The sequence below is a fragment of the Vicia villosa genome, unplaced genomic scaffold, assembly GCF_029867415.1.
Source record: "Vicia villosa cultivar HV-30 ecotype Madison, WI unplaced genomic scaffold, Vvil1.0 ctg.000916F_1_1_3, whole genome shotgun sequence".
NCBI lineage: Eukaryota > Viridiplantae > Streptophyta > Magnoliopsida > Fabales > Fabaceae > Vicia > Vicia villosa.
Window position 1 is genome coordinate 117,881 of NW_026705413.1, and position 10,924 is coordinate 128,804.

Genomic DNA, 10,924 nt, shown 5'->3' on the forward strand with positions numbered 1-10,924 from the left:
TGCAAGTCTCTTTAACATCTGATCAATAAAAGGGAGAGGAAAATGATCCTTCCTTGTTGCAGTGTTGAGTCTTCTGTAATCAATACATACTCGCCACCCTGTTACTGTGCAAGTTGGAATCAATTCATTTTTTTCATTCAAGACCACTGTGGTTCCCCCTTTCTTCGGTACCACATGTACTGGACTCACCCAAGAAATATCAGAAATAGGATAAATTAATCCCGCCTCCAACAACTTTACAACCTCTTTCCTCACCACTTCTTTCATTGCTGGATTTAACCTCCTTTGAGGTTGTACTACCGGTTTCTGATTATCCTCCATCAGTATTTTATGCATGCATACCGTGGGGATAATTCCTTTTATATCCTCGATAGTCCACCCAATAGCACTCCTGTGCCTCTTAAGTACCTGTATCAACTTTTCAACATCTTTTTCATTTAACTCAGAATTGATAATAGCAGGACATTTTTCTCCAGATTCTAGAAAAACATATTTAAGATTAACAGGTAGTTAATTTAACTCAGAGCTTGTACCTGTTTTGTTTCCCTTTTCAGTTTCTGTTTCTGCTGAACCTCTTAAATCCTCCAACCGGTGTGGTTTGGATTTCAACCAAGGTGGTTGTGCATCAAGTAGAGCAAGAATTTCTTTTTCCTTCTCACTACCATTGTCCTCAATATCCCCAGTTGACAAACACATAACTCTTTCTAACGGTGATTATGGGAAACTACTCTGAATGTTGTCGGCTACTATCTGATTAATCACTTCCACTGAGTGATTTGTACCTATATCCTCTTTGTGCTTCATAGTGTTTCTCACATTAATTTTCAGGTCCTCATCATAAACCTTAAGAGTCATGGTACCATTCTCAATGTCTATCATACATCTACCTGTCTCTAAAAATGGTCTACCCATAATCAGAGGTATCTCCTCATCTTCCGGCATTTCCAAAATTACGAAATCAACAGGAAAAACAAATTTATCAACTTTAACCAGAACATCCTCAACAATCCCAAATGGCTTCTTCACTGAGTGATCGGCAAATTGAAGTGTTATTCTGGTGTCTTGAACTCTTCCAATCCCGAGTTTCCTGTAGATGGACAAAGGCATAAGGCTCACACTAGCCCCCAAATCAATCAGAGCCCTTTTAAAGGACCTATCTCCAATGGTGCACAGAATAGTAACTGAGCCTCTATCTGGCTTCTTCGCTGGAATCTTCATACCCTGCAAAATAGCACTACAAGTTTCAGTTAGTATAACAGAGTCAGTGTCAGTGGTGCGCTTCTTGGATATGATGTCCTTCATGAATTTAGCATAAATAGGCATCTGCTCGAGTGCCTCAGAGAATGGGATGTTGATTTCCAACTTCCTGAACATTTCTACAAACTTCTGAAAGTTTTTCTCGTCCTGCTTCTGCTTCTTGTTCCTTTGTGGAAATGGGAGCTTTATTATGGGCTTTGGCTCAGTGGGCTTTTCCTTCACAACTGGCTTCAATACTACTTCTTCTGTAGGTGGTGTTTTGTTTTCTAAGATTTCAAGATCCATTTCAAGCAGTGTATCTTCTTCCTCAACTATCTTTTCAGGCACTTCGGTCGCTTTTCCACTTCTTGTAGTTACTGCACTCACATTATTATGCTCTCTTGGATTTGTCACAGTTGCACTCGGTAAAGCACCTGGTGCTTGAGAGCTCGTGATCTGCTGTGCTATCTGCCCAAGTGAATTTCAAGATTTTTGATAGAAGCATTATTTCAATGGCAATCTCCCAATCTGCTTTCTTCGGTCCTTGTTGTTGATAGGATTGCTGAGGTGGCTGATATTGTTGCTGGTAAGGTGGTTATTGCTGAGGCATATACTGTTGCTGTTGAGGAACTTGCTTTGGAGCATTACCCTGCTAATACTTCCAAGAAAAATTTGGATGATTCTTCCACCCTGGATTATAAGTATTGGAATAGGGGTTATTCTGCCTCAAGAACTTAATAGCCTCCACTTGTTCCGCAGTAGCAACACAATGAATGGCAAAGTGTGGTCCGCCACAAATTTCACAGACCATCGCTTGAGCAGGTTGAACTTGAGCTACCGTATGAGTACCTAAATTCATACCTTTCAATCTTCTCCCCACTTTAGCTTTAATTTGGTCTTCCATGTTCACAACCTGATTTGCTAGTTTTAAATCAATTTTTCCTTCAGGTTGACTCACAGTACGATCATATAGCTCCAAATGCTCATTTGCAGCAATAGCCTCAATAATCTTCTTAATACCAGTGGTTGTTGAGAAATTAGTTGAGCCACCGGCAGCTATATCAATAAGTTGCTTAGTCTTCAATTTCAACCCATTCACAAAGTTCTGCATTTGTTCAGTTGCGTCCAGATTATGAGTGGGACATGCAACTAAACACCTCTAAAACCATTTGTAAGCATCTCCAAGTGACTCTCCATCCTTCTGTTTAAAATTCAAAATGTCATACCTCTTACGGATATACACAGAGGCTGGAAAATACTCATTCAAAAATGCTGTCTCCATCTATTGCCAAGTAGTAATACTTCCTGCAGGTAGGGAATAGAACCATTCTTCAGCGTCTTCAGATAAAGTGAATGGAAACATGACCAACCTTTTTGCCTCTTCTGAATGTACCTCAATTTTTAATGATGTGGTCATCGTCAGGAACTTTTGTAGGTGCTTGTTGGCATCTTCATTGACTTTGCCTGAAAAAGGTTTACTTTCCAGCTGACGGATGGTTGCCGGGTGCAACTGGAAGTGAGCAACATTTACCGGTTTATTTTCTCTGCCATAATCACCCAAAAGTCTTTCCGGAGGAGGTAAGTCAGCCATGATATGAACTTCTGGATGTGAACCTGCGTCTGACTCTGAATCTGAATGTTCAGAGTGAATAATGATTTCTTCCTCTCTTTCTGATTCTGCCAGTCTTTCTCGTTTAGCCTGTCGTAGACTAGCACGCAAAGATCTTTCTGGTTCTGCGTCAAAAGGAAAATCAGCTGAGGCCTTACCTCGCATACACAGATTAGACAGAGGTTAGTATGAGAAAAGTACAAAAGTAACTATAATACAGAAAATAAAATTTGAGTCGCGGAGCAACAAAATTTTAATTGAAATTAATCTGTTAACTCTATTATCTTTGGCAGTCCCCGGAAACGGCGCCAAAAACTTGATAGGAAAATAGCAAGTGTACTATTTCTGCCTATTGTAGTGATAAAAGGAGTTTTCTCCGAATGTCGATCTCAAGGAATGCTTGAGGACATAGAGTTTAAAGATAATTTCAATTAAACAAAAGATCTCTGGTAATTGGTTCAGTTGGTAAATATATGACTAAAATATGCAATTTAGAAAAACGAGTAAAATAATTGAACGAATAACAGATATGAGTAGTATGCTAGGGGTAGGTGAATGATTCTGCCTGCAATAATTTCGACTTATCAGTGCAATAATATAATTCACAACAATTGATTACCGGTTCTCTAGAGCATCTAATCCTAAATCCTTAGTGAGAAGATCTTTGAACACACACCCTAATTTCTATATCCATAGTCAATTACGGTTATGATCAAGCATTCAAATATCGAGAATTTTCCGGTTAAGATAAAATATTTCTAGTCCTAGACAATATTTATTATCAAATGTTCTCATTCAGGTCGATAAACAATGGCTGCCCAGCTCAATATTTATAAAAACTCATAATCCGTTTTTCCGACAGTTTAAGCATTAAGAACGAAAATAAGAACGAATCAATTTAATAATGAATAACAAAATTACTGCATTAACAAATTCGAATTCAGTACATTCAGAATCAGGGTCACCCCCCTTAGCAATAGGGGGTTTAGCTACTCATAACAGAAAATAAAACAATGAAAAGAATTGTTGACATTACAAAATCTGTCGAGGAATCAATCTTCAATTGTGTAAACTCTTGAATAATGTGAAACCCTTGCCAAATTCTGAGTTCTCCAGCGTTCTAAATGTGTCTTTGCCGTCAAAAATCCTCCAACCTGGTGAAATTCGCAGTACTGGTTTATATAGATCTGAGATGGGCAATGTTTTGGGCCTCATACGCGTATGAGACTCCCTATACGCGTATGAGCAGAGCCAATTTTGCACATACGCTTATGACATTTCCATACGCGTATGAGCAGACTTGTTTTTTGCCTAGGACTTCTAGGAAAGCGTATGGGACTTGGAGCTCATTGAGCCATACGCTTATCATGTTGGCCATACGCGTATGGGCTGCCTTGACTTGGATTTTCTTCTTTTCTTGCTTGCCTGTCCCAGTTTTTGTGCTCCTATTTTTGGACATCCATGCTCATAAACCTGAAACCACCAATTATACCCAAAAGAGCGTAAAAAGGAACCAGAAAGAGATTGCTCTAAGAAAATTAGGTTTTTTACTAAAAAGAACTCGGATAACTTAAAAATGCGTGTTAAATCAGACAGTTTACCTGAATTCTTACTTTTTAAATGGTGAAATACTAACATAAATGGTGACTGATCACAGACCTCTGGAAATTGAAGTTCCAAGAGAAACGGCAATGGGTTACGCACAACAGAATGCTGAGATACCAAGATCCGCTGTCATGGCTTCTCCACAGCCGATTATGCATACTTTTCCTCCACCGGGCGGACAAGTATATCATCATGCTCCTAGTGAGGACGCTGGCGTGTATGAAAGATTGGACGAGTTCCAGGAACAATTTCTGCAAATGCAGAAGGAACTCAAGACTCTCCGAGGACAAGATCTATTTGGAAAGAACGCTGCAGACCTCTGTCTGGTTCCAAATGTTAAGATTCCTCACAAATTCAAAGTACCAGAGTTCGAGAAGTACAAAGGGAATTCATGCCCACAAAGTCACCTCGTGATGTACGCTCGAAGAATGTCAACTCAAACTGATAATCAATAATTGCTCATTCACTAATTTCAAGACAGCCTAACTGGTGCTACACTCAAATGGTACATGAACTTGGACAGTTCAGAGATTCGTACTTTTCGAGACCTCGGAGAGGCCTTTGTCAAACAGTATAAGTACAATCTGGATATGGCTCCCGACAGAGATCAACTCCGGGCCATGACTCAAAAGGATAGAGAAAGCTTCAAGGAATACGCTCAAAGATGGCGTGAAGTTGCTGCTCAGATCTGTCCACCACTTGAAGAGAAAGAAATGACAAAAATCTATCTCAAGACATTGAGTCCATTTTACTACGGACGGATGGTTTCAAGTACACCTAGTGATTTTACAGAGATGGTAAACATGGGTGTACGTTTAGAAGAAGCAGTTCGAGAAGGACGCTTGAATAAAGAACCAGAATCTTCTATTGGTCCAAGGAAGTATGGAAGTTCTTTCCAGAAGAAAAAGGATCAAGACGTCAGCAATATCTTGCAAAAAGCAAGAAAGAGATTTCAACCTCAAATTGCAACAAGAACTCCGATTGTTAACTCAGCACCAGCCATTGCAACAAAGGTCGCAGCAACCTCAGCAACAGGTTCGACCTCCAAATTACAACAATTGGGCACAAAGGTATCCTCCCTTTGACCCCGTACCAACGCCGTATGCGGAATTGTTTCCAACACTATTGGCAAAAGGACTCATTGAGACAAAGAGCCCTCCCAATCCTGCATATGAATCATCACATTGGTTCAAGGCTGACCAATCTTGTCCCTATCATCAGGGGGACCAGGTCACAACATTGAGAGTTGTCTCCATTTCAAGATCGACGTCCAAAGATTAGTGAAGAGCGGAATGCTATCCTTCAAAGATACTAATCCCAATGTCCAGGCAAATCCTTTGCCGCAGCACAAAGAAGCTTCAGTGAATTTGATAGATCAACATTCCAATGTCATTCAAATCTACGACATTCGTCAGATAGGGGAAAATCTCGTCAAAATGCATGCTAGACAAGCTGGATACGGCCACGTACCACCTCACAACTACTTCACATGTGAAATTTGTCCAAAGAATAATCAAGGATGTGCTGTAGTTCAAGCTGCATTACAAGAACAAATGGACTTAGGATGGATTCAACACATCCGAGTCAAAACTGAGTACGACGTCAACATGGTTCAAGGATGTCCAGGAGAGTACAAGATCTACAAAGTTGAAGATCTCGAAGGATCGGTAGTCAGGTTCCATAAGACTTTAAATGGACTTGCCTACTTTGGAACGGATTTCCATCCTTACAGTAGATGCAGAATCTGTCGAAGAAATTCACGAGGTTGTTTACGTGTTCGCAACGACATTCAGAAACTAATGGATGATAATACCATTACAGTTCATGCCAACAGAGAATATGACGAAGTCTTTACTGTATCTCCTCAAATTAATCAAGGTAAACCAACGCAAGTTAAGTATGACAGCAGGAAAACAACAATTGTTCCATTAGTCATCTACTTACCAGGTCCTGTACTGTATGAGTCCAGCAAGGCTATACCATACAAGTACAACGCTACATTCATTGAAAATGGTAAGGAAATACCATTACCGTCTGTTGTCAACATTGTTGATGTTAGTCGAGTCACCAGAAGTGGACGAGTCTTCAACAGAACAACAGAAAATGTGGAAAAACCTTCGGAAGAAGCACCGCATAGGCAAGACAATCATCCGACCAATGCTACTCAAGCGAAAGAAAATGATGAGATCTTGAAATTAATCCCGAGGAGTAAATACAACATTGAAGACCAACTTCTACATACTCCATCTAGGATATCTGTTCTCTCCCTGCTATTAAGTTCTGAAGCTCATAGGGAAGCTCTACAGAAAGTTTTGGAACAAGCTTTCGTAGAACCAAGTGTTACCATGGAACAATTCAACAACATCATTGCCAACATCTCCGTTGGAACTAATCTGAGTTTCTGTGACGAAGATCTTCCTAAAGAAGGAGTGGACCATAATCTTCCACTTCACATCTCAGTTAGCTGCATGGGTGATGTACTCACAGGAGTCCTAATAGACAATGGATCCTCTCTCAACGTCATGCCAAAATCAACATTGTCAAGATTATCTTTCAAAGATTACCCGTTAAGGGACAGTCATGTCATCGTCAAAGCATTTGATGGATCAAGAAAGTCAGTTTTTGGAGAAATAGATCTTCCCATAACTATTGGACCTCAGACGTTCAAAATCACTTTCCAAGTTATGGATATCCCGGCGCAATACAGTTGTTTTCTAGGTCGCCCATGGATTCATGAGGCTGGGGCAATTACTTCAACGCTTCATCAAAAATTGAAGTTCATAAGAAATGACAAATTGGTAACCGTATGTGGAGAACGAGCTTTGATCGTCAGTAACCTGTCATCATTCTCCGACATAGAACCAAAAGAAGTCGCTGGAACTAAATTCCAAGCACTTTCCTTGGACAAGGAAAAAGGAAAAGAGAAAGCAGTGTCTATTTCTTCCTACAAAGATGCAATCCAAGTTGTAAAGGATGGCACTACCAGTGGGTGGTTGGGGGCACATTAATATTCATACCAATAACAAGAACATAACAAGAGTTGGATTCTTTCCGACATCATCAAAGGCTATTCCAGGAATTGAGGTAGTTCTTCTAATTCAAGAAACTTTCCACAGTGGAGGTTTTCTTCAACCTGTTCAACAAGCAGTCAATACCATCGGTACGGAAAACATCGATGAAGAGGAATGGCTATCCTATCTTCATAGAGCAGGATACGTCTCCCTACCAGAGTCTGATTCACCTTGCTGTTATCCGAATAAAGGATCTGAAAGTAAGACTCAACCAAGCAGTAACGAAGTTACTAACAGCTTCACCACCAGAAGTCATTGTTCATCAGAAGAATTTCCTCCTATCCCCGAAGAAACTTGGGATACATTAGGAGAACCGAGTGGAAAATTCGACTACATGGTGAAATAATCCGCTCCTGAAAGTTCAAAAATCTCTCTTGAAGACATTGTTCCAACTGGATGGAACATTGATTACGAGTACCTTACTCAGCCAAAAGAGATATACAAACCTTGTTATTCATCATCATCGACTGGTGAAGTCATCATTGAGGATTATATCCCCAAGTCACCTTCCGAGGCTACGGATTTAGAGTTTACATACATAGTCAATGCCATCTTGGGAGAAGAGCAAGATCAAAATACAGAAGAGGATGATCTCGAAAGTGTCTCCGACAACGAGTCTCTGCATTCAGAAGATTGGAAGTTTCCTCAAAAGAAAAACCGACATACTCCACTTGGAAATGGGTATGCTCACACCGCTCAGTCTGCTGAAGCAGAAGAATATTGTCTGAGTGTTGCAAAGACAGTGGTTGGTAAATCAAGACCTACCATAGGCCAGCTTAAGCCTAAGGTGCCAGATTACCTAGTGCATAATGGGGTTCGCCACTACTGGACGGCTGTCGAAGTTTCGACTGTTGTTTGCACTCCTAAGTAGGAACTTTCACCGTTATTTTGTCCTCTCACCATAGCCCAGGGTGAAGAGATGTTTCATAGGGCTTTGCATTTTACTATTTCTTAGGAAAATGTCCCTCTTTGCTTCGCCCAAAGCAATAGAGTTTTGTTTTATAGGGTCTTTGTTTCAAGAAATGACTGTCAATAAATAAAAATGTCATTTTGTTCCTTCGTTAGTTTTCCCTTTTCTTTTTTAGGAAATTGGTAATCCTAAAAAACACCCCTAAAAAACATCAAAATATTCCATGAACTGCACACACCGAGTCTTCCCTCGTTGTCTAAATAAAACTCATCACACATATGCAGATTAATCATAAAACACCCCATTGAAACGTACGATCGTATGACTTCTCCAAGCTTTGGGTTTCCTGTATTCGAGGCAGAGGAAGTAGAGGACGAATAAATATCAAAGGAAATTTCTCGGTTACTTCAACAAAAGGAAGAGGCCATTCAGCCATACAATGAGCCTCTAGAGATCATTAACCTTGGTTCCGATGGAAACAGAAAAGAGGTTAAGATTGGAGCTTCGCTCAGTTCAGAGATCAGAGAGAGTTTGATACAACTGCTCAGAGAGTTCTCAGATGTCTTCGCTTGGTCCTATCAGGATATGCCAGGGTTGGATACCAGTATAGTGGAGCATCACTTGCCATTGAAACCAGAATGCCCTCCGGTCAAGCAAAAATTGAGAAGAACTCATCCGGAGATGGCCAAGAAAATCATAAAGGAAGTTCAAAAGCAAATCAATGCTGGTTTCCTCGTCACTTCAGAATACCCTCAGTGGTTAGCTAACATTGTTCCCGTTCCTAAGAAAGACGGAAAAGTCCGCATGTGCGTCGATTACAGAGATTTGAACAAAGCTAGCCCTAAGGATGATTTTCCTTTACCACATCAAGATGGTGCCTGAAGACATGGAGAAAACAGCTTTTCATCACCCCCTGGGGCACATTCTGCTACCGCATTATGCCTTTTGGACTAAAGAACGCAGGGGCAACCTATCAAAGAGCCATGACTACACTTTTCCACGACATGGTGCATAAGGAAGTGGAAGTCTATGTGGATGACATGATCGCCAAATCAGAGAATGAGGAAGATCACATACAGAATCTGACAAAGTTATTTCAACGCTTACGGAAGTTTCAGCTTCGCCTGAACCCCAACAAGTGTACCTTTGGTGTCTACTCAGGAAAACTCCTTGGTTTCATCCTCAGCAAACGAGGAATTGAAGTGGATCCAGACAAAGTCAAGGCAATTCAAGAAATGCCTTCACCCAGAATCGAGAAACAAGTTAGAGGATTTCTTGGACGTCTGAATTACATCTCGAGATTCATATATCTCATGACAGCAACTTGTGCTCCAATTTTCAAACTTCTACGGATAAATCAGAGTTGCGTCTGGACAGACGATTGTCAGAAAGCGTTCGACAGCATTAAGGAATATCTGCTCGAACCACCCATCTTGTCTCCTCCAGTGGAAGGAAGACCTTTGATAATGTACTTAACCGTCTTAGAAGATTCCATGGGATGTGTCCTTGGACAACAAGACGAGACAAAGAGAAAAGAGCATGCCATCTACTACCTGAGCAAGAAATTCACTGACTGTGAATCCCGCTACTCCATGCTCGAGAAAACCTGTTGTGCTTTGGCCTGGGCTGCCAAGCGTCTCCGCCAGTACATGATTCGACATACTACTTGTTTGATCTCCCATATGGATCCAATCAAGTACATCTTTGAGAAGCCTGCCTTAACTGGGAGAATTTCCCGTTGGCAGATGTTGTTATTAGAATATGACATTGAGTATCATGGACAGAAAGCCGTGAAAGGAAGTATCCTAGCTAAGCACCTGGCTCACCATCCACTCAATGGTCATGAATCAACCATTTTTGACTTTCCGGACGAGGACGTCATGTACCTCAAGATGAAAGATTACGACGAGCCACTACCAGACGAAGGACCTGAGATAGGATCCCAGTGCGGCTTGATCTTTGACGGAGCTGTCAATACTTATGGACGAGGAATTGTGGCAATCATTGTTACCCCTCGAGGTACCCATATTCCATTTACCGCCAGATTAACTTTCAAATGCACAAACAATGAGGCCGAATATGAAGCTTGCATCATGGGTCTCGAAGAAGTCGTGGATCTAAGAATTAAACACTTAGATGTATACGGAGATTCTGCTTTGGTCATCAATCAAATCAAAGGAGAATGGGAAACACGCCAACCAGGGCTAATCCCTTACAAAGACTACGCGAGACGATTGTTACCATTCTTCGACAGGGTAGATTTTCATCACATTCCCCGTGAAGAAAACAACTTGGCTAATGCATTAGCCACACTCTCTTCCACGATTAGGATAAATCATTGGAATGACATTCCTCAGATCGATGTTATGCGCCTGGATAGGCCCGCTCATGTTTTCACAGTAGAAGCAATCATCGACGACAAACCGTGGTATCACGACGTCAAGAACTTTCTTTAAAGGCAAGAGTACCCTCTTGGGGCATCAAAGAAAGATA

At 40.9% G+C, this 10,924-nt stretch overlaps 1 protein-coding gene across 1 annotated transcript; it reads right to left on the reverse strand.

The window, feature by feature from the left end:
• Positions 1-714: 714 nt before the first annotated feature.
• On the reverse strand, positions 715-2,347 carry LOC131632221 (uncharacterized). Its single transcript, XM_058903002.1, has 2 exons — positions 2,045-2,347; positions 715-1,704 (listed from the first exon to the last, which is right to left on the reverse strand). Exons 1-2 carry the CDS (start codon positions 2,345-2,347, stop codon positions 715-717), a joined length of 1,293 nt encoding a protein of 430 aa, XP_058758985.1.
• Between the last annotated feature and the right edge of the window lie 8,577 nt (positions 2,348-10,924).

What these genes read in the sequence shown, in the direction of transcription:
- LOC131632221 (XM_058903002.1), bottom strand. Translation starts at nt 2,347, where the DNA reads ATGCAGAACTTTGTGAATGGGTTGAAATTGAAGACTAAGCAACTTATT. An exon ending in TTCAACCTGCTCAAGCGATG is followed by an intron (nt 1,705 to 2,044) that starts GTCTGTGAAATT and finishes TCACTTGGGCAG; the next exon opens with ATAGCACAGCAGATCACGAG.